The sequence below is a fragment of the Gopherus flavomarginatus genome, chromosome 5 (genome assembly GCF_025201925.1).
Source record: "Gopherus flavomarginatus isolate rGopFla2 chromosome 5, rGopFla2.mat.asm, whole genome shotgun sequence".
Lineage (NCBI taxonomy): Eukaryota > Metazoa > Chordata > Testudines > Testudinidae > Gopherus > Gopherus flavomarginatus.
Window position 1 is genome coordinate 116,858,500 of NC_066621.1, and position 23,953 is coordinate 116,882,452.

At 52.8% G+C, this 23,953-nt stretch overlaps 1 protein-coding gene across 5 annotated transcripts in view; it reads right to left on the reverse strand.

Annotated features, from left to right (window-relative positions):
• Positions 1-23,604, reverse strand: part of LTBP2 (latent transforming growth factor beta binding protein 2) — a 128,296-nt gene extending 104,692 nt beyond the window's left edge. For all 5 annotated transcript variants that reach the window (XM_050955643.1, XM_050955645.1, XM_050955644.1 and 2 more), the window contains exons 1-2: positions 22,586-23,604; positions 10,440-10,510 (exon numbers count right to left, since the gene is read on the reverse strand). In XM_050955643.1, coding sequence (XP_050811600.1) covers positions 10,440-10,510; positions 22,586-23,106 — 592 coding nt within the window. In that variant the 5' untranslated portion in view covers positions 23,107-23,604. The remainder of the gene's footprint in view (positions 1-10,439; positions 10,511-22,585) is intronic.
• Between the last annotated feature and the right edge of the window lie 349 nt (positions 23,605-23,953).

A 23,953-nucleotide genomic window follows, 5' to 3' on the forward strand; every position in this document is an offset into this window, starting at 1 on the left:
TGGAAATCCCTGGAAAACTGTGAGCTGGAGAAGGGAGAAAATTACTGTGCTTGGAATGTTACAGGCATTAGATCCTCAAAGAATAGGGGCAACATTCTGGCCATACACTCTCTCCTGTCTCAGTGCTGAGATCCAACTTATGGCCTTTAGACCTAAATAGAAGCTCTTCCCCTCCTTTCTCACACAGACACACTGTCTCTGGTTGCATTTTCATCTGGATCAATCCTCCAGTTTGCTCCATGTACAAGATCAGGAGATCAAAAATTAAACAAAAACACATGATGGCTGGGAAATTAATGGAAACAGGATGCCAAGGTCCCCTAGGCAGCTTTTAAAATATCAGCCTGAGTGTCCCCGGCAACCCAAACTCCAGCAGAACAGCATGGGGAGGGAGGCTGCTGGGGACCAAGCAATGTTTACACAGCCGAACCATTAGTTTAGCTTCAAGGAGAGAAAGGTTTTGCTCTAAGGTCTGTCTGAGATTTACCATCCCCTGTCAGGGAGGGACATTGTCAGGCCTCCACATGTTGACAGTGTCCTTTTAATTAATCTTTGCTGACAATGGCCTGGCACTTGAGCAGTCATGGGCAGCCCACATGGGCAGGAACCCAGCTCCCAAATAGCATTTGTGCTGCTCACCAAAAAGTCCCTAATGAGAGAAAGATGCCGGCCCCGCACTTTGTTTACAGACACTGTCTGGCAGCCCAACGTGCTCTCTACTGTTTGGCTGCCGGTGGGGTGGGGAAAGGAGGTGAGTCAGCCTTTGGCCCCTTGCTCCAGAACAGAAATTATTTGGCTTCTCTGGAATAATTACATTAACAATTGCAAGATCCTGCAGTGAACAAAGCGGGGCCTCATTCTCTCACTGACGACCTGGGCAGATCCTGTTACCCAGGTGAAGTCACTGGGGTTCTCGGATACTCTGGGCAGATTCCATAGGCTGAACTTTTATTTACAAAGGTTTCCCCTGAAGTCCGAGTTTGTTCTGACCGCCCCGGACACTGAGCTGCAGTAGAACACACCCTACTTGAGACCAGGATAAAAACATTGAGGCAGGTGCACTCTTACAGCCAGATGGACAGAACAGGTGGGGAGGGGTGCCTGGGATGGATGGGGAAAGCCCCACAGGCAGCACAGAATGCTGGTTACTGGGCTATCTTGTCCAGGGCTGCCTGGGGGGATAAGGGGGGGCCAAGTGGGGCAATTTGCCCCAGGCCCCTACGAGAATATAGTATTCTATAGTATTGCAACTTTTTTTTATGGAAGGGGTCCCTGAAATTGCTTTTCCCTGGCCCCCTGAATCCTCTGGGCGGCCCTGGTCTTGTCTGAAACCTCTTGGGGCCAGAGATGATGTTTCAGCTCCTCTGGTCTGTTGGCACATTCATGAATTCTAACTTCTAGTCAAATGCTTCTGGGAGCCTGAAATGTTCTAAAACAGATACATTAACCTGCTCATCCATAAATCTAAACAGCTACGCAAACATGACCAAGCAGCACAGATTCCTTCCTAATTCCCCCTGGCATGTCCTAGAGCTGCCTAGTATAGCCCCCATCTCCAATTCCTTCCGATCAGGAAGATTCAGGCACAGTTGTGGCACCCACTCTCCTCGGCCATTGCTCTGACTCCTGCAAATGGCTTTTGCAGAGCAGACACAGTCCCTGTCTCCATCACAAGTCCTGGCACATTTGGCGCAACAGCAGGAACACTTCACGAGCGGAAGGCTTTAATCAGCCAGCACGATGGGAACTCCAAGCTAGGAAGTGACAGCACAGCAAGAGGGCTATAAAAAGACAAGGAGAAGAAGAATCGCACTTCGCCATAAGAGGAAGGAGAAGAGATTTCAGAGGCCAGGCTGGCCCAGGGAAACTCAACCCCGAACAGGAAAGAACTCAAGACTCCTGCATTTTTATGCTAAAGAAAGGAACGTACATGTGTTTACAATGGAAAGAGAACTCCACTTAGCTGGAGGTGGCTTTGGAACGTGGAATCAGATGGTGCCAACCCAAAGGGGAGGTTTTCCGGGAACTCTGGTGCACGCTGGCTTCAGGCCCACCTACTACAACAGCCTCATGCAACAAGGGCACAGACAGCTCCTGGACTCAGGGTCCACTGCAACCCACGCATCATTTTGTGTCCTGCACACCCCCCTCTGGCAGCAGCAGATACGTTCACTCTGAACTATGCAGAGAGGGTCACTAGAACTGGAGCCAGGCAGGAACAAACAAGCTGGAAACAGGGGGCCTGGATATTCTGGGATGGGCATGTTAGTAATACCATTGGCTGTGCTGACGAGATTCTGATCTCCTCCGCCCCATCCCCCACCTGCACCTACCACAGGCCTCAAACTAGCTCCCACTTCTGCCCGAACCCCACTTTGTTACAGCTCAGATCACTGCCCACACAGCACCCTGCCCCCAGAATCTGGGGCACTAGTGGGGAGCCCACCCGCAGTAAGCCCAGATCAAACCCTGTTCCTTTCCAGAGGCACAAAGGCACCCCATTCTTGCCGTGGGGACTAGTGTCTAGCAGCAGAACAAGAATATTTCTTGAAGTCCATGACAAGTGGCTCCCATGCACATGGAAAGCACCAGATCCCCTCCAGTATCACCACCCAGGGGCCTAGAACATGCTTTGCCATGGAAACAGCTCAGCTCCAGCCCAGCAAGAGATCAAAAGAGGGAGAGCACTTGATACAGCAATGTTCAGGGGGCAAATGTCCCTTGGAAAGAGATACCAGGGTCTGTTCAGACAAGAGCACAGCTTGTGGAAGGCTGGGTCCCTCTCACCTCTTCACTTCAGCCAGGCTGACAGCTGGAGCCCAAGATTCACTCTCACTGAAAGGAGGCTGTCACCTGAGATGGACACTGGGCCCCAAGGTGGATGGAGGAACCATCTCACTGCAAATTTAAGCAAGTTCTCTTTGCCACTATTGAAAATGGTCTAGTGAGGGGGCACCCTCCACCCCTACCTTCTTCATCCCCCATCAGAAATGGTTGCCCAGGGAGTGGCTGCGATGTCCTTGTATGGACGTGTGTCTTCCTGGCATGCTCAGCTAAAAGGAGACATGGGGTGGCGTGGGGGGGGAGGGAAACCATGTCCAGATTTGGCACAAACAGTTTTTGCAAGCAGTGACTGCAGCAGGAATGGGTGGGAAAATTAATGGCAGTTACCCATAGTGTGCCAGTCCCAGCCACAGTGCGCCAGTCCCTGTCCCCCTTTGTCTGTTGGGCAGAGCAGGGGAGACTCTCAGCCAGGAATAAGGGACATCAGAGGGTGCTGAGGATGTGGGAGGCACAGTGTGGCAGTGAAAATAATAAGGGCACAGTACTGCAGTGCCAGTGGGCACCTCTTCTTCCTGAAGTGGGGGGGATCTGCAGGCCCCTCCCCTTTCAACAGCCATGGTCTCAATTTTCTTTGATTTAAGGATCCATCAGTTGCAGTTAAGAAACCTGTTTCCAATCTGCATGTTTCATTAGCAGTGAAACAGCAGCAAGATGATGCCAAGAGCTAAGTGTAATTAGCACAGCACATCAACCCGACGTGCAAATGAGCCCAAAGGGAGCAAAGCACTCACAGGTGTGACACTCTGCAGTTGAAGAGCCCCAGATGGATGCAAGGGCCTGACCTCAGCAGGTAGGGAGGAGAGGCACAAACAAACCAAAGAACAGAAACACAGGCAGAGACAGAGAGCTAGAGATGGAGTGTGGGCAGGAGGAGGATTCTGGCCCATCCCTGACTTCCAGGGAGTTCCCTCAAGAACAGGGCACTTATTCCTTCTTTGAGCTAGGGAGAGGCTCAGACCCTGAATGGGCTGAAGGAAACATGCCGAATTCAAGTGGGTTTGCAAGATCCTGAAGTGGGTAAGGAGCCTGGAGGGGGAACAGGGAAGTGGCTCTAATTGGGGCTGTTTGTCCAGCCTCCTTTCAAGCAAGAATAAGGTTAAGCAAGATTTGCTGGAGCAGGAGATGGGAAAAGAAAGCTTGAGGCTCCTTATTGCAAAGGCCCCGGGGTTAGGATGCAGGCGTCTGCAGGCATTAAGAGGAAGACCAAAGCAACAATAGAGGCCTTGGCTGAGCTGTCACTGGCTCAGAGGAAGCCTTGTTCTGAAGGCTGGGGAGAGGTGGTCTGTAGTGTGACTCAAGCCGTGGCATCCTCCTAGCCCGGCCAGAAACCAAAAGCCAGTCACCAGACCACTGCTGACAGTGTTTCCTTGTGGACAGAGCAGAACTCAGGAGACCTTCCCGACTCAAGTCAGATATTGACCTCATTTGTAAAGCGCTTTGAGACCTCTCATAAGGGCTAGTACTCCCCGTTCCCTTCTGGGGGCAGTCATCAGCCTCCAGTCCAAGAGATCAGCACAATAGAAGAGAGAGTTCTTCAAGGCAGGCCACGTTCCTGGGGTTGGGACCTGCAGTGTCCATGGGATGCCTCTCCATATTAAGTCACAGAATCCAGAGAAGGACGAGATCTAAGTTCTCTATCTAGCTGTCTGTTCCCCTGCTGTTCTCTCAGACAGTCTACTGTTAAACGGGGCTCCCACCCCTTCCCTTGGGAGAAGGTGTCACGGAGTCTCTGGGCGATGCTCTGGAACTGCTCCCCATCAAGCCAGTCAGGACTTTGGAGAGCCTTCTCTCCCTTAGAGCAGACTTGTTCAGGGCAAGAAGCTCACACGGCTTCACCTCCTGGGTCTCTCCTTGGAGCATTCAGCATCCTCTGCCCCTCCGTGCGCTTCCCACAGTGAGCCCACCCAGGCGGGATCCTGGGGAAGCCACAGGGTCCTGCGCCCCCACTTTGCAGTCAGACGTGACTCTCAGCCAGCCAGTAAAACAGAGGTTTATTCGATGACAGGAACAGGGTCTAAAACAGAGCTTGTAGATACAGTGAACCAGACCCCTCGGCTGGGTCCATTCTGGGGGGCAGTGAACCAGACCCCCCACGTCTGCACTTCACTCCTCGACCCCAGCTAGCTCCAGACTAACAACCCCTCCAGCTCCTCCTCCTCTGCTCAGCTCCTTTTCTGGGTCAGGAGGTCACCTGGTCCCTTTGTCTCCAACACCTTCAGCTGGCATCTTTGCAGAGGAGGGGCCCAGGCCATCAGTTGCTAGGAGACAGAGGGTCAGGTATTTAGGTGCACTGGCCCTTTGCTCTGCCAGATACTTAAGAACTGCCATGGGGACACTGAGGTACCAACACAGTATTCAGAGAAAACATTAAGAACATTCCTAGTTCATCACATCTCTCCCCCCTTCGAGACCAAACTGAGTGAGGTCACTTCAGCCAGTGACCTGGGGAAGTTTGAACCCACCAACGTTCCCATGGATGCCCCAGCATCTCTCCCATTCCTCGGTGTGAGTTACACCAGGACAGTCCAGTCTCACGCCCTCCCTTAGGTCGGGTGTGCTTGATGGCACTTGCAGGCCGCATGTGGGAAGGTTTATGCGGCTTGAACCCTTTTGCCACCCCAATACCCCTGGGGTTCAAACTGGGACGGGGTCTTCTCCCAGCACCCTGGGCTGCAATTCGGGCTCTCTTGGTTAAGAGCCCCCATCTTGGCCTTGGCCAGCTCTGGGCTTGGGCAGCCGCTTCCCACTTTGTGGCCCAGACACAACACCTCTGCCGTCCCCCCCTTGCACTTTCCAGCTTTTACTGTCAGTCCCACCTCCTTGAGGCAGCCCAGCACCTGGGACACCTGTTCCTCCCAGATCTGGCTAAAGATACACATGTTATCAGTGTCTGTCAGGGCCAAGTTCTCCATCCCCCTCAGCTTGTCTAGAATCTCCCCAGGCCTAGGCATGGGGTAGGCATCAGACACTGTGATGGCTTTAAGTTTCTGATAGCCCCCACAAAACCAGATCATCCTGTCTACCTTGGGGATCAGCTAGGTTGCTTTCCCAGTGACTCTGAACGGGGAACACCTGATGGGGAGATTGGCTCCCACCTCAGGGAAGAGATCCCCCAGAGGGTCTTCCCCCTTCTCCTCCCAATCCTCCCCTTTCAGGTCCAGGGGTCCCCTCACTCTCCTCCCATACAGCAGCTAGAATGGGAAGAACCCTGTGGATTCCTGGGGCACCACCAGCTGCCTCCCGATTCCCCTCAGTTCTACTTCCCCCTGGGGAGCCCATTCCCGGTACAGAAACCCCTTCTCCCACAGGACTCTGTCCCTGTAGCCTTCCCCAAGGGGGTTTGCAGCGCTGTGGCCAGCAAGTTCCCTCAGCTTCTCCAAGGAGGGATCCCTCTGCAGCTCGGTCTGGGATTCAGCTGCTGGGGCAGGGAGGGGGGACCTGCTCCCTCTCGCTGGCTGGGCCTGGGGTCACAGCCCCCCTGAGCCCTGTCCCTGGTAGCTCCCTCCCTGCTGTGCAATCACTTCCCAGCAGCACGTCTGGACCAGGCAAACCTGGTTGGCAGCCGACCTGCCCTGCCTGGGTGTCCCCCCACTCAGCTGGGGTCTCAGCTCCCCCCATGCTCAGCACTGCCTTTGCTGTCCCAGTGGGGGCAGGCAGCGAGCTCTCTGCTCTGGTCCCAGCATCAGAGCCAGCGTGAGCCCCCCCTCTCGTGTGCAAGGGGTGGGGAGCATCTCTCCCTCCCACCCAGCCCCAGGGGGCTGGTTACAGGTAGGCAGGTATCCTGAGCCCAGCAGCCCCTCCCTCCTGCCAGCCAGGTCATTTGCATTTTCACTGACCATTTCCATCCTAGCCAATTGGTTCCCTGGATTTAAATTCAAACCCTCGACCATTACAGGAGCAGGGTCTGGATCCTCTCCCAAAGAGAGATAGTCACCACGCAACAGGGCCTCCCAGCCGATATCCTGGAGAACCCCAACTACTAGCCAGCCCGACCCCTCCTGGGTCTGCACAGGGATCCGGGCCATAGGCAGGGCAAGGGGCTTCACCCTGGGGACCTTCACCCAGGTCCCACAGCCCCTCAGTATCTGCGACTGCACCACCACAGTTCCCTCTGTCCCAGGATCTCGCCACCCCAGGCGTGTTTCCCCACTGACCCCTAGACAGCCCCCTATGTCTCTCCGCTCCACCATTGCCGGTCCACGCTGCTGCTGCTTCTCCTGCAGCTTTTCCTCAGGCTCTTGCTCTCTCTCACGGTCCTCTCGCTCTCTCGGGCTCTGCTCCAATCCCATCCGTCTCCGATCCCCTGATGGGGAACCCAATCGTGAAGACTCTCGTCTGGTTGGGGACCAGACTCTCGGAGATGCCTGGCTGCTGCTCCAGCTGCTCCCAGATCCTCTTGTAGCCCCATCTGGGCCAGGAATCTGCTCCTCAGAGCAGTCCTCCTCCTCCAACTGCACGATTAACTGTGCCTTGGTGAACTTCCCCATGCATAACCCTCTCTTTGTGCACAGGATCACAATGTCCTTCTTAAGGGGATGGTGATAGGCCATCACTTCACCGTTCCCAAGTGGCTGTGGACTCACAGGCCTATGTGCTCTTGGCTCCCCCATGGTCTCCAGGAAGAACCCCTGGTGTGCCAGCCCTTCTCGTGATCACCACCTCTTTGCCAGGGTCGAGCTGCAGACTCCTCCGCCCTTGGGACTGCTCCTGCAAAAATCCTTCTCTCTCCCAGGGTCGAGCGGTAAGCTCCTCCGACCCTGAGACTGCTCGCTGCAGTCCTCAGGGGGACCCTGTTACTCCAACAGTCCTTCTCGCTGGTCACACACTCCCAGAGGTTAACTGCCCCCTGAAACCGTCCCTCTCTGAGCCTTCAGCATGCCTGGTCCTCATTATTCCTCCTTTGTTTTACTGCTCCCCATTCACTTACTGCAAGCAGTGCCATTCACGGGGTGCAGTACATCCCACCGCTACCACCGGTTGTCACGGAGTCACCGGGCGATGCTCTGGAACTGCTCCCCACCAAGCCAGTCAGGACTTTGGGGAGCCTCCTCTCCCTTAGAGCAGACTTGTTCAGGGCAAGAAGCTCACACGGCTTCACCTCCTGGGTCTCTCCTTGGAGCATTCAGCATCCTCTGCCCCTCCGTGCGCTTCCCACAGCGAGCCCACCCAGGCGGGGTCCTGGAGAAGCCACAGGGTCCTGTGCCCCCACTTTGCAGTTAGATGTTGACTCTCAGCCAGCCAGTAAAACAGAGATTTATTCGATGACAGGAACAGGGTCTAAAACAGAACTTGTAGATACAGCGAACCGGACCCCTCGGCCTGGTCCATTCTGCGGGGCAGTGAACCAGACCCCCAACGTCTGCACTTCACTCCTCGACCCCAGCTAGCTCCAGACTAACAACCCCTCCAGCCCTTCCTCCTCTGCTCAGCTCCTTTCCTGTGCCAGGAGGTCACCTGATCCCTTTGTCTCCAACACCTTCAGCTGGCACCTTTGCAGAGGAGGGGCCCAGGCCATCAGTTGCTAGGAGACAGAGGGTCAGGCATTTAGGTGCACTGACCCTTTGCTCTGCCAGATGCTTAAGAACTGCCATGGGGACACTGAGGCACCAACACAGTATTCAGAAAAAACATTAAGAACGTTCCTAGTTCATCACAGGAGGTTCCACAGACTGACCTATCTCACCATCAGGCAGTGTGTTCCTGATATTTTGCCTACACTTCCTTTTGCTCAATCCTTTGCCGTTACCCTTCATGACACTCCAGTATAACACATTGCACTAATCTCTCTCCTTGCAGATCTTGGCCAGTGTGGGCCTACAATGATCACTCATGGCTTTTGTGCACCAGGATGTCCTCTTGTGTTTAAACAGGGCTGTGAGGAAACCAGACAAGTTTGCGGACACAATGCTGACCCTGAGTGCCTGGGCAGGGGAGACAAGGACAACTAGCCACTCCTCTGCTTTCTCTGTAATGCTGCTTATTGCTCAAGAGTCCAGTCTCCTCAAGACTTTCCTCACTCTTACAATTGCTCTCCTTATTTGCTTGTAACAGAGGTTTGATTTACAGGGCTCACAAGAAGAGCAGCTGCAATCTACTCCACTTTATAAACCCCAGATGCAGACCCTGCTCCACTACAACATCACAGACGGGTGAAGCAGAATTCCCAGGTGGCCAACTCCAGAAGTCAGGCCCACTGAAGACAGGCATGGAAAGGAGAGAGACTGCTGCTTAGGTTTACACATGTTCTCTGTGCAGAGTCTCTCCGGGATTATTTGGGCAACAGGTCAGAGGGGAAAAGGCAAATTTCTGCGGGTGGTCCATAAAGCATGGCAGTAGCAAATGGTGGAGCTGAGGCATTTGCAGGATAAACCCCTCTCTTCATTCATTCTGCGGTTTTAGAGGATTTATGTGTTTGGAAACTTACAAGCTGTGCTGGATCCACAGGTTAAGAAAACTAACCAGCAACCAGTGAGCTGCCCTGATTTACAATGTAATTAATTGCATTGCTGGGGTTCCAGCTCATGTGGTTAATGATGTCACCAGAGCCCCCTCCATGGGATTATTTCCCTGTAAATCACTCCACTCTGTTTTAGTCCTATGAATGTGCTGAGCAGAGCTGCCCTGCAGGAGGCCCCAGCCCAGAGGGCCCTCCATTTACAGGCAAGAGAGGAGTTCTGAGGTAACAGCCAGGGAGAGGAAGAGAGTTCCCCAAACAGAACTGAGGGATGGTGGTGCAGTTGTTTGTACTCACACTGCTCCAGTAATTCTTACCTTGGGAAGGCATGAAGGGACACAACCTCCTTGGGAGAGCAGCTCCCCAGTAATGAGGTAGTCAGCGACTGAGTGAGTGTTCAAGCCGTTTTCTGTTGTCTCCCTAGTGTGCACACCCCCCTTAAAGCAGGCTCCCACACTCCAGCCCTTCCCAGGGCAGCCCCTTAGCCAAGCTAGTTAGTTGCTTTTGTAAAAAACTTTCAGATCATTTGGAACCATCAGTCTGGGGGGCACCAGCTGCCATGTACATCCACTACCCTCCCCCACCACTCTCCCTCCTGCAATTTTTCACAATCACTTGGGTCTTGTTTCAAATTTATCAGCTCTTAGAAGCAGGCCCATGTTTCTGAATGTATATGTGCAGTACCCAGCCTAGTGGGGTCCCGATCCTGATTAATAACAAATTAACAAGGGGAAGGGGGCTCGTCTCTGATGCAGCCGATGTTAGCATGGACCACTGACCTGGCCAGAAGTGCTGCAGCACCAACAGGGGACATGCAGCTCAGCTCTGGGAACTATGTATGTAACAGCACCCACAGTGGGTGCTCCAGTCTCTCTGCCGTGGGAAGCACACCATGCCCATAACAGAGACTGGGGTGAGTCAGGCAGAGAAGTGAATTCTCTCCTTGTTTATGTCTCAACCAAATAGTGGAGAAATTCAAAGACATCAGTGTAACGACTAAGGGGGCTTCAGGGCCAAAGGACTGGGAAGGGGCATCCTCTGGCCCACCTGCCACACCCATCACCGGGATAGCTGAGTGCCTGCCAGCGATACATTAAGTGTCATGACTGATGTCTGTAATCAATGGTTCTTTCGTACTCACGTTTGATGCATCTGTTTGTGCCAGGAGCAGTTGTCCACCCTGAGCAGCATTGTCCCCCGCAGACGTTCGGCCTAAGCAGTCACAAATGGCAGGATTAGGAAAAGAGAAACCGTGAGGCCTCCTCATAGCCAGCACCTCCAGAGACACCAACAGAACCACTTCCTACAGCATCTGAGCTTTCCTTGCACCCAGATCACTGCAGCCTGAGCTCTCAAGCCAACCCAGGCTGGGCTTTTTAAATGCTTGGAAGGGAAACCCCCTAGAAAAGAACATCCAGGTGCCACGGCAAGGTGGGCCAACTTTTTGGGCCAAAGGCCACATCTGGGTGAGGAAATTGTATGCAGGGCTGGGCAGGGGGTTGGGGTGCGGGAGGGAGTGCAGGGTGTGGGAGGGGGTATGGTGTGCAGGAAGGGGCTCAGGGCAAGGAACTGGAGCAGAGGAGGGGTGCAGAGTGCAGGAGGGGGCTAAGGGCAGGGGTGCAGGAGGGGTGCAGACTGTGGGGGGGGCTCAGGGCAGGGAGTTGGGGTGCAGGAGAGGTGCACGGTGCAGGCAGGGGGCTTAGGGCAGGGAGTTGGGGGGCAAGAGGGGTTCGGGCTCCGGGATGGCAGCAGCATGTATTGGGGCCAGGGCAGGCTCCCTGCATGCCTGCCCTGTCCCCAGCCCTGCGTCACTCCAGGAAGTGCTGCAGCCCTTGGAGGAGAGGGGGCAGAGGGCTCCACTTGCACTGCCCTTGCCACATCTCCAGGTACCACCCCCGAAGCTCCCATTGGCCATGGTTCCCCATTCCTGGCCAATGGGAGCTGCAGGGGGCAGTGCCTGGAGGCAAGGGCCCCGGGGGCTGCAGGGATATGGTGCCAGCTGCTTCTGAGAGTGGTGCAGGGCCCATGGCATCACAGGGGGCAATCCCGCAGCCCGGATCCAAAGCCCTGAGGGTCTGGATCTGGCCTGCAGGCTGTAGTATGCCCACCCCTGTGCTACGGGGAGTGGTGAAGGTGACTCAGTAGGGAGCACTCTCCCTGCTGAATCAGTACTAACCTCAATGTCCTAGCATGGTTGCTAGGGGGTGCTGCACTGCCAGAGGTGTCATTTTGCTCATGAGTATGTTGGTAAATGCAAAGTAATGCACACTGGAAAACATAATCCCAGCTATACATGTAAAATGATGGGGTCTAAATTAGCTGTGACCACTCAAGAAAGAGAATGTGGAATCATTATGGATAGTTCTCTGAAAACATCCACTCAATGTGCAGTGACGGTCAAAAAAGTGAACAGAATGTTGGGAATCATTAAGAAAGAGATAGAGAATAAGACAGAAAATATCATATTGTCTCTATATAAATCCATGATCCCCCACATCTTGAATACCGTGTGCAGATGTGGTCACTCCATCTCAAAAAAGATAGATTGGAACTGGAAAAGGCTCAGAAAAGGGCAACAAAAATGATTAGGGGTATGGAACAGCTGCCATATGAGGAGAGATTAACTAGACTTTTCAGCTTGGAAAAGAGACAGCTGAGGGGGAATATGATAGAGGTCTATAAAATCACAGCTGGTGTGGAGAAAGTAAATAAGGAAGTGTTATTTACTCCTTCTCATAACACATGAACTAGGGGTCACTCAATGAAATTAATAGGCAGCAGGTTTAAAACAAACAAAAAAGGGAGTGGTTTTTTACACAACACACAGTCAACCTGTGGAACTCCTTGCTAGAAGATGTTGTGAAGGCCAACATTATAACATGGTTTTAAAAAGAACTAGATAAATTCATGGAGGATAGGCCCATCAATGGCTATTAGCCAGGATGGGCAGGGAAGGTGTCCCTAGGCTCTGTTTGCCAGAAGCTGGGAATGGGCAACAGTGGATGGATAACTTGATGATTACCTGTTCTGTTCATTCCCTCTAGCATTGGCCACTGTCGGTAGACAGGAAACTGGGCTAGATGGACCTTTGGTCTGACCCAGTAAGGCCGTTCTCATGTTCTTATGAGTAATTTGAGGTCCTGACAATTGGGGGCCATTAAAGCTCTCACAGAATGGCTTTCCAGGATTGCGTCTAATCCAGCATTGGTAATTATCTCCCCTGCTGCTTCAAGTGGACACAGTATTTTTCTTCATTTCCTGCTTCAAACTGTTGTAGAGTGTTGCTTTGCACTATTAAACAGCTACATGGCTCACCCCAGAATGGGCTGCATTTCACTGTGTGCAAGTAGAGGCAGATAGCATGATTTCTGTAGCTGAGTAACTTGCTGTAAAGCATTTACCGATTCTTCAGGATCAAACTCTTATTAATATTCAAGATTTTAAGGCAAGCAGGATTGATTATGTCATCTTAGCTAATTTCCTGCATAACACAGGCCATAGAAGGAATTCCTGCATCAAGCCCATATCTAGTCTGCTTAGGCTTCACCTAGGGTTGCAAACTTTCTGATTGCACAAAACCAAACACCCTTGCCCCTCCCCTTCCCCTAGGCCCTGCCCCTTCTCCAAAGCCCCACCCCCACTCACTCCATACCCCCTCCCTCTGTTGCTCGCTCTCCCCCACTCTCACTCACTCTCTCATTTTCACTGGGCTGGGGCAGGGAGTTGGGCTGTGGGAGGGGGTGCGAGCTCCGGCTGGAGGTGCAGGCTCTGGGGTGGGGCCGGAAATGAGCGGTTCAGGGTGCAGGAGTGGGCTCTGGGCTCAGGCAGGGGTGCGAGCTCTGAGGTGGGCCAGGGATGAGGGATTTGGGGTACAGGAGGGGAATCAGGAAGAGGTGCGGGGTGCAGGCTCCAGGAAGGGAGTTTGGGTGTTGGAAGGAGCTCAGGGCTGGGGCAGGGGGCTGGGGTGCAGGAGGGAGTGAGGGGTACAAGCTCCAGGTGGCACTTATCTTGGGGGGCTCCCCAGAAGTGGGACATGTCTTCCAGCTCCTAGGTGGAGGCATGAGCAGGCGGTTCCACTCTGCCTCTGCCCGCAGCTCCCATTGGCCATGGAGAGCCAGCGCTCAGGGCAGGGGCAGCGTGCAGAACGCCCCTGGCCATACCTTCGCCAAGGAGCCGAGGGACATGTCGCTGCTTCCAGAGAAGAGCGCACAGCCAGATAAGGAGCTGCCAGCCCCGCCAACCAGAGTTTTAACAGCCTGGTCATCAATGTCCCTTTTCCACCAGGCGTTCTGGTCGAAAACCGGACACCTGGCAACCCTAGCTGCACCATATCTTTAGATGTCTAAAAACATCCAACCATTATACTGTTGCATGCCTCCCATCTGATTATTGACCAGGCCCAACCCCACTAGCTTTGTGAGGTGGGACATCACCACAGCTCCTCACTCCTCCCTGAGGTGGCCTAGATGCACTTTGCAAATCACATTCAGCAGGTTTGTGAAGGAGCATAAACATTTCCTGTTCTTGCCTCAAATTACTGGCACAAGCAGAAGGTGGTTTCTGCAGGCAGGAGCAGGCGCCGCCCCCAGAGAAGCTGCTTTGGCCTCAGATCAAACCAACAATTCCTCGTGGAATGAAGTCCGAAATCTTTGTCTAGATCTCGCTCGCTCGCTCACACATGCATGCACACACAGAGGGAACGCCTCTCAGTGTCTGCTGGTGAGAGTTGATCTCTTCCCAGGCTGTAGGGTGGGCAACACGTTCTGGGGTGCAGAGTGCAAGAATGGAATAGAGCAGGTGGCCCAGTAAGTACCTAGCAGGTCCTCCCACTCTCTGAGGGCACCACATCATCATGCCTGGTTCTTGTGAGCTATCGGGGGGACAGCTGCACCCCAGCACCCTGGGGGCCGGTCTGACTCTCCCTTGGAAGGCTGCTGCTGCCAGGCCTGCAAGAGCAGCCAGAGGCTATGCAGGTGAAGCAGGAGCACAGACAACAAGCATGGAAAGGAGTGAGAGGCCAGGGCTGACTCGCTAGGAGTCATGGTTATCTTGGCAGCAGAACCCTGTCTGAGGAGCACATGGGGAGCTGTGCATGCAAAAGGATATGATCACTAGGTGCTTTGCGTCACTCCCCCGGGCTCAGCTCCCTCTGGGCTCATCCTGTTGCTGCTGATCTTTTCAGTGCCTGCCCTGAGGCCCCTCTATACCGTTTCTGGCAGGACCTGCCTGCTGCTGCCTGTAGTGACAGACTCACTGTCACAGCCTTGCTGTGTCCTTCAGGCTCATGGGCAATCCTAATCCTTAGCACTTTCTAGATACTAACTCATATCCTCCACCCCGGGAGGCAGGTCAGTATCATAAGCACTACATTGCAGATGGGGAAACTGAGGCTGGGACAGAGAAAGGGACTTGCCAAAGATCACATAGCGAATCAGTGACAGAGCTAGGAAACTCCCAAAGTGATGCCAAACTCGCCAGGCCCCAGTGCCACTCTAGGGTGGGGAGGGTTGATTAGCTAAATATTTGTGAAGCTCTTGGAAGCAGTAAAATGCTAGCGAGGTGCTAAGCGTTATTCTTATTCCAGACTGCATGGGCTGCACTGCTGCGGCCACACAGGGAATGGAGCAAACTTTTCTCTCACCTCCTGATGAGACAGTGTTAATGGACAGCCAGGTGTGCTGGAGCCTTTGGAGACTTGGGGAGAAGATGGCTGGGGGCTATAGAGCTGGGCAAAGTGGTCTTGGTTTTTCACTGAGCAGGAACCAGCCCTGGGAGCATCTGGTTACATTTAAAGCATTTGCTTGACATTTTCATGGCTTGAATGCCATGTGGTTTTTGTTGTCTTATGAAGAATTCAAAATAAACCCCTGCAGGTTTGAGGAGCACGGCGTGTTTACAGCTCAGAGCGATGGTGCTCCAGGGAGTGGCTGACTTCCTGCAGCTTGGCAGAATAGCAGCCCCCAGATGCATGCAGCTCACTGTGCACTCCATGGCCAATGGCTCCCAGCAATCACGCAACTCAGAGAAGAGCCCTCCGGTTGCTGCCTTCTCCTCTGGCATTTTCCAGCCAAGGGCACTGATATGGAGCAGGAGCTGGGGTTCCCTCACCCCCAACATAGCAGCCCCGAGTTGGGAGCTCACAGCTCAGTGCTGGGGGGGCAACGCTCTAGGCTAGGTAGCTGCAGGGCTGCCCCACAATGAGGAGTTCTGCATGTGTGAAAAGTCAACCACTACGCAGGTGATGGAGCCTCTGAACTGAGGCAAAGGCAGCAGGTCAGAAGTGGTGGTGTGGAGCGACATGGAACCCTGCTGGGCCCTGTGAATAACACCAGCCAGAGCTAAACACACAGTCTGCATGGCAGGCACCCACCCACCCTGCGATCTCAAATATGGTGTCCTGCCAGAGCTGCCCAGTGCTTCCCACCCAGAAACCTGAGAGCACAGTCAAGAGTGTCCAGCCAGGGGGCCACCACGCATCAGCCAATCCCCAGAGCCTGGATGGGGACTAGCTCTGTGTCACCAGCCCTCTGATCCCGATAGCCTAGGCACAGTGCCTTGCTGGGGGCTGCCCTGCACCACCAGCCTTTGAACCCAAAAGCCCTGTTGGAAGGTTGCCCCATGCCACTGTCCCCTATGCTGCCAGTCACCACGCATGTACGGCCCACTATGGCAGCACGGGCACGGTGGGTTGGCCACGTGTAATCCATGCTCCCTGAGCCCTGCTGAAGGGAAGCAAACTAGAATGGCATTTCCAGCTGAGTGCAGCATATTAAGCAGAGACCAGGAGTCCCACCCTCTGTACTGAGCAGCAGAGAGGGAATCAAGCCTTGGAGAGAGGTAGTGACTAGTGCCCATTCTGTTGCATGCAGGGCTAGCGGAGGTGAAAGGCACACGGATATTATAACTCATACGGTAGGTACACAGCCTGGCCATTCTGTGGCAGGAGTGCTCAGCAGTTCCCAGTATCACCACCAGGTGGTACCAAGCTCAACACAGCCCAAAAGGCCCAGAGTAAAAAGAAGAAATTTCCACAAACAGCTCTCCCTGCCCATGCCCTCTCAGTTCAGCCACAGCAGGTGCTTGTACACATTCAGGAGAAATGTGCATGGAGTTGGGCCTCAGGAGGGCCCATGTGCTAATCCTGGCTCTGCCACTAAGTGCCAAAGGGGTCTTGGCTAAGTCCCCTCACTTCAGTCTCCGTTTCCCACCAATAACACAGGGCTGAGATACTTATGTACCTGTGGGGATGAGTCTATTAGGGTACAGTGCCCTGACAATGCCAAGTGCTGATAATGATCATATTTAGCAGCTCTCCCCTGTGGTGCTAGACATGCTCTGTAATCTCCAAACACCTCAGTCTGGAGATAGCAGCCCCAAATTGCACTCAAACTGAGCACAAGAGAAGCTGCCCCTCCCTCACTTAATAGGGTTGGCAGGTGCTCTAAGAAACAAGCAACATCGGGGGCAACAAGGGGGAAGAGGGTTCCCTTTTTTGTGACAGAGTCATTCCTGTCCTGATCTTGCAAAGAGATCTCTAGAGCTCTGTGCAGGGGGAGAGGTCCACCCACGTGGTTCTCTTTCCAGGCTCAGGGCCTTAGTCATTGGCATCTGGGGTAAAGACATTTCCCTGGTCCATAAGTGCTGGGAGGTAGAAAGACAGAAGTCTTGTCTTCTTTCTCTGGACTTCCTGTCACAGCCACTGTTCCCTCTAAGCTGTGTGCACCCTAAACACAGCATGCACAAGAATTTGCACAGAAGACATTTTTTGCATACAAGAGGCACCCAAGGTGTAAATATGCTACAGAGCTGGGTGTATCGCTAGCAAGAGCTGTCAAAAATTAGAGGGAACAACTCACAGCCTCATCTCCAAAGTTAGCAGGTAACTTCCTACATGTCCACAGTGAAAACAAATCAAGAGCGCACGGTCTGCATGGCAAAGCCCCCTCTGCCCCCCACGTCAGGAAAAGCCACAGCCACTGCTGAATGTGCAACCTTAACTCTGCCCCTTGGTTTATTACAATACCGCCTTCCTTATTAATTATTGGTACTGCAGGAGCACCCAGCGGCCTCAGTCAGGATCAGGGCCCCACCGTACCATGTGCTCCACACACACATAAGATGACACAAGCCTTGAAGACTCTCTAATCTTATTGGAAACCAGATTCCAGCAAGTGTAACAAACACTAGGGGGAAGGAGGACAAGAGAAGCAGCGATAAGATCACGAAGCTGCACACATTAATGGCGTGCACAGCTCCATTATGTGATCACATGCTTTCCCAAAAATTACAATAGTATACATTTTTTTACAAACTTCTAGGCATCATCCTGTAGTACTAGGCACTGCACAATGTATTACTAATACATAGGCTCCATTAAAGTCATTCATAGATTTAAAGCCAGAAGGGACCATTAAATTATCAAGGTTTGACCTCCTGTGTAGCACAGGCCAGAGAATTTCATCCAACTTTATATGAGCAGTTCACCATAATCCCTTCTTACACAACACAGAGTGAGAGTGAAAAGCTGCTGGCATAGACAAGCCTCTGAAAATATGCATCTGAGTTAGCATCATTTACTGCCTCAGCCCCTGAGCAGCCTTCGGATGTTAACTACATTATTAAGGAATACATGCTGGAGAGAGAACACACCATATATGCTGTCTGAATAAACAGATTCTGTAGACTGAAAAACAAAGACATCAGTGTGAACAAAAAAGATTAAACAGCAGTTTCTTGTATATTGGATGTGCCCTAAGATTGTAGGGCCACTGTATGACATGGTATTGGATTATTCCAGAAAAGGCACATGACTATGTGACTGAAGATTGTATTGGAATGAGGCAGTCGTGTTAGGGGCAGAGTTAAGGCTGCCCATGTAAACCTAACTTGTGTGTTTCCCAACTCCTGAAAGCTTTTCCCTGCAAACTTTCATGTCTCTTTTCCTATCTTTTCTATGACACGTTTGCTAGAGGTGGTGGGGTTGGCAGGGGAGGGATGGTCATAAACTGCATCAACCAAAGCATGGTGCAGTGCGAGTCCTGTGGTGCTGACAAGGGAGCAACATGTGTCAGGGCAGGAGCTGGGTGTGTCTCCCAAGCACTGATGAGGGATGCATGCAGTGTGCCAGTCACATGCCTGTGCATGCATATATGCCAGGATTGCTAACTTCCACTGTTCATGTCCTAACCAATCTCCACTGACCTACCGCTCCCGCTGCCAGGAGCAGGGAGAAGGAGGGGCTCACAGCACAACAACCTTGGGGGTGGCTCATGAAGATGTTCTTCTCCATTTGAAAAGCACTGAGCACCCCATGGGCACTCATAATAGGAGCTGTGTGATTAGGTCTGATCTCAGGAGCCAGCCGGCTGTTGGGAGGAGGGAGCACAGGCTCCACAGTTGTAGAGACGACACTCAGCAGCTTGTGCAATGGGAAAGCACCCAGCTACACTGTAAAATGTCTGCCTTGAGTTGGGAGCTGGCCAGCTCTTGCTAGCGATACACCCAGCTCTGTAGCATATTTACACCTTGGGTGCCTCTGAGACATTTCAATGGCTCAGAGGCTCCCAACTCTGGGACACCAAGGCCCAAAAGCCCAAGGACTACATCAAAAGATGTACAAACATTTTAAAATCAAACTGAACACACCCAACCTGAACATAGGCTGATCCTTGGCAATGGGCAGGAACACTGTGATCCATGGTAGGACGGCGTGTGTATGGATACCAGTCAGGAGGGGTCGGTTCTAAGCAAAGCTCCACAGAGCAACTGTAGCTTTCAGGATAATTCTGTTTTTCTTATTCTAATAAAGCTCCTTGATCAGGGTTGGAAAAAAGCAGCTTCTGTGATTCTTTGCTACTGACGCCGGACATGGTGTCAGAAGTTGACTCATTCCAAGCCAGCAAAACAATATACCAAGTTCAGCTCTCCCTAAGACTTTCAGTTGGCTTCACTCAACGGCCTGCATGGAAGGAGCCCTTCCCCAGCTTTCACACTGTAGCCACAGTGAACACAGAGCATGGCCTAGGCCCCAGGATATGGCACCGCATTCACTTTTACCACAGGGAGTGAAGCTAAACACACGTCTGGATCATCACTGTCCCAGAGGAAAGAGAGGAGACAGCCATGCCATCCTTCCTAGGAAGTATGAGGGTGAGCATTTTATTGTAGAAAGGAATGGGGTGTTTCTGACAAAGGGTGCAGAGCACAGCACAAGGGCACGTCTACACTGGAGCTGGAGATGTCATTCCCAGGTTGGGCAGACGTATCCATACTAACTCTGATCAAGCCAGCAAATAAAATATAGCAGTGTAGCTCTGGCAGCGCAAGCAGCGGGATGGGCAAGCCACGCCAGGTTCCACCCATCTGAAACCTCCCGACATTCACACTGCTGCAACTACACTTCTATAGTTAGCTCTGATAGAGCTAGCACAGCTATGTCTGCCCGAGCTGGAAATTAAACCTCAGGGTATGTCTCCACTGGAGCCAAAGTGTGGTGGGCCTGTATTAGGGCCCTATATGGAGAATCAGAGCACTACAACTTAGGGATCAGTAAGAAAAAACAAATAAGACATTATCTAGTAATTGAGCTACTGTGGAATGGCTGGTACATCTTGCCTGGTCATCTGAGTGAGTGAAAATGAAAGGCACTCTGCAGAAAAGGGGTGCAAGTGTGATGCAGGTAGGAAACATTCCCATGCAGGAAAAAAAACAAACCATAAGATAAAGCCTCTTCAAGTGACAGAGTTTCCTGGGCAGAAACACAGCAGGTATAACAAAGGCGAAAATCAGATAGATGAGATGGAATCATGAGTCTTGTAGAATGACCAGAAAGGCACAACTCAAAGACACCTTCCTATCCAGAACATTATATCCAATAGGCTTTGGGAAATAATAGCACTAGGCTTGTGTTAGGAAAACAAACATGTTGGTTGGTAGCCACTGACTATTCCAGTTAGGCAAAAATTCTCCACCTCACTAGACACCCCCTCTCTCCGCCCCAAGTCAGCACGTCAGAGAAAAGTTAACAAGGCAACTTTTCTTGTCCTGGCATCCAGGCGAAATAAATAGTCACTGACAATGACCCACAATATGCCAGCTCCACGTTCCAAGCTTTTGGGATGCAGTGTGATTTCAAGGATTTCACTTCCAGCCCTCATCACCCACAAGTGAATAGACTGGTGGAGGGAGCAGTTCAGATTGCTAAGAGAACAGATATGACTTTTAGATAATGTTTTCTCCTCTTAGCTCAGATGCCTGTTAGCTCTTCTGAGTTATATGGCTTCCCCACAACAGTCATGGGAGTAAACTAAACTCAGCTGCCTGTGGGTCAGCACAGCCATCCTCACATCCTAAGTGATCCTGTTTAAAGAATAAGAGCTGCTACTTCTACGAAGTCTCAGGTTTTCTTCTTTAGCCATCTGACTGCAGCCTGACCCCCCACCCAACCTTAAACCAGGCCACTCACCCTTGATAAAACTGGACATCAGCTTTTGTCCCTAAGTAGCTGCAGCCCAAGAACATGGTTGAGACTCATCTGGGTATTCGTTACAGAGGTAGCAGGCAGCATCTCCAGCTGATTCCCCAAGCCCAGCTGAATTGCCATGTGATCCCAAGAGCAATGATGCTTACACCACAACCTTAATGGAGGGTGATCATTCTGCTAAGTGTCCTGAACTGACTGAATGGGATTTGATAAGCCAAGTGAATCCACTGGATAAGCCGCTCCACAGGGCCACAAGGTGAGCAGTGCTGGATGAGTGAGGAAGCCAGAGGCTTGTCCAGAACTATGGTTTGTTCTTAACTATTAATTATTATCAAATATGTTTATAGAGCAAGCGGGGGCAGGAGGGGAAGAGATGTAAGGCTGTGCGTGCTGCTACTTTAAATCTGCTGTAGGAAGCCGGTGGGACGGGGCAGAGGAAAGCTCTAGGCAGAAGCTCTGCAGTGAGGCTGGGGTGGGGAGGAGGGAAGCTTTAGGAATAGTGCTGCTTTCCTTATTCTAGTAAAGTTCCTTGTTCAGTGTTGGAAGAAAGCGTTTCTGTGAGTCTCCACTAAGCTCACATGTCAGAAGGCACCTGAGCAATCAGCCCCCAGCCAGCCCTCTCTGCCATTATTCTGTGACTATGCTGAGAGGGTGACCATGAGTGGCAATTTGGGTGTTCCTAACTCATTAGGGAGGGTGGCTTCATGAGCACCACTACACCACAGAGCGAGTTGAGAGGTGAACCCAGGGCAGGGGAGCAGGGAGAGGAATGGCAGGAGAGGGAGGAAGCACAGGGCCAAGGGCTCTTCTGCGGAGTCTCTAGGCCCACCACATACCCCCTCCCCTCACCTCCACATTACCATGGCAGGGGCTGGAACTGGAGGCAGCTGTGCCAGGCAAGTCATAGGAAGCCTCCTCCAGCTGAGCCAGCAGGAGCTGTGCGAAGCTGGAAGCTACTGCATGCAGAACTTACAAGGGGCCCATTCCAGGTACAATGCGCCAAGAGGCCAGTACCTGCAGTCGGAGCCCATGGCAACCCACCTACATTCCCAAAAGCCAAGCAGGGGCCACAACAGCCCACCCCACTGCACTGCTCCACAGACACACACTGCACTCCCTGCAAGGCTACACACAAAACCCCTGTACGAGCAGGGCAGCAAAAGCTACAGCCTGCAATGCAACACAGTTGTGTGAACCACAGCAACCCTGCTGTGCCGCAAACCCATGCAAGAAGGGCAGGACAACCAGCCCGTTCCAAGGCAACACATCCAGGAGAAATGCTGCAGACAACACATCACACGCGTGCTCTCACACATGCTCTCTGTGCTGAGACGGGGCACAAACTCCTCCTGCACGTGGGGGACATACACACATTGTTACAGCAAGTAACTGAGCTGACTCCTAAGCTGCTTTGGGCGCTGGGCTGTGTGCCAGGGGCAGGCGAGGGTCAGCACAGCTGAAGCTGAGCACAGACTGGCCCTTATTACTGCACATGGGACAGAAAGTGAGTAAGTGACCTCGGAGAGAGAGACAATCGGAGCTCTGCCGCCTAGGGATGGCATAGGTGCAGTGCCAGTGGGCACAGATGGTTGGTTAGTGAGAAAAGAGCAGGTGGATATGGGACCAACACCAGAGGTCCTTCCTGCGGCTGGAGCATTGGGGCTGGAGTCCCCACTTACTGAGGTCCTCTGAAGATGGGACCTTTCTGGCCCTTTTGCTCCCAGCTCAGACCTCTTAGTCGGTGCAATAGAAGGAGTCACATTAGGCACCTGGTCCTGCAGCAAGACCCCTTTGGCTGCACTTACCCCATGAGTCGGCCTCTGGCATTCTGCACCTTTGCCCTGGGCACTGTCCGAGCTTTGAGCCCGTTTCTTTGCCGCTGGCGTGAGGAGTCCATCCTCTGCCTCTGCGCAGGGGTCTGAAGGAGGGTCCCATCTGGAGAGTCTGCAGCTACCTTCAGGTTGCTGGCTTGGCCTCGGGCGCTCTGGGGAGCAGGTAGTTTGTGATCTGGAGGAACAGACGGCTGCTCCCTGTTGTCCCCTCCTGTCAAGCTCCTCATCCAGGCTGGGTGATCCACAGGAGAGGCTGCTGGGAAGTGCTCCGAGGCAGAAGGGCTGTGCACCCGGAAGAGGCTGTATACCTTGCCCGTGGGTCCCAAGTTACTACCCTGGTTCCGCAGCCTTAGCCGACTTGTGTCCCTGCTCCCAGCTTCGGTTCGGAATGAAGAACTTGGATCAAATCTTCCAGCAAAATCTCTCTGAGAATCCCCAAGCCCCAGGAAAAGAGCTAAAGTGAGAGGGAGAAAACTGCCCCAGGAGCCCCTCATGGTGCCTGCCCGAGAGGAAAGGCCAGTGCTGAAGGGAGCAGAGAGCACTCAGCGTGTGGCTGACAGCCCCATGAAGCCAAGTATCCAACAGGAGTTTGTGGGAAGGAGACTAGGCAAAGTTCCTTGAGCGAGTCCCCTGAAATAGCCTTCTAAGTCCTTCACTTTGCCATGTGCTGGGGGAGACGGGGGGGGGGGCACTTAATCAGTACCTGCTGCCTGCAGGAGCTGGAGAGCCTGGGGCGAAGGTAACACAGCAAACCCAACAGCGTGGGCTGCACAGAGCGGCTGCAGCCGTCACTCCTACCCCTGAAAGGAGGAGAACGCCCAATCCCTTCTCTCCCCTGGCTGTCAGAGACTGCGCTCTCTGCAGACAGCTCCAAGCACCTTCTCGCCTGCCTCTGGCACTGGCAGAGTCTGGAGGGGATGGAGTTTTATTTTTGGAAACCTCCCCCTTTTGTGACTTTTTGATGCTGACATCGCCCCTCTGCAGAGGACACAGCTCGGCCCCCTCCTTACCAGAGGAGACATTCCAGCAACACCCACTTTGGCAAAGGGAAACAAACTACAACAGAGAAACATTAACCCATGAGCGACCGGGGAGGGAGGCCCTTCCACAGCCTGCTCAGAGAGCTTGTGTTCAGCCTCCCTGCTGCTGAACAAGCCTGTGGCTCAGCTTCCCCAGCTCACAGCAACTGTTATAATTTCACAACAGCTGTAAGCGTTCAATGAAGGTGGGCAGGTAGGGGTGTATGGGGGAGCCCTGGAGATAGACTATACCTCTGGCCAGGGCCCTTCACCCGTATGCCACAGGGGCTAGGATCTTCTGAACGAACCCCAACACATTTAG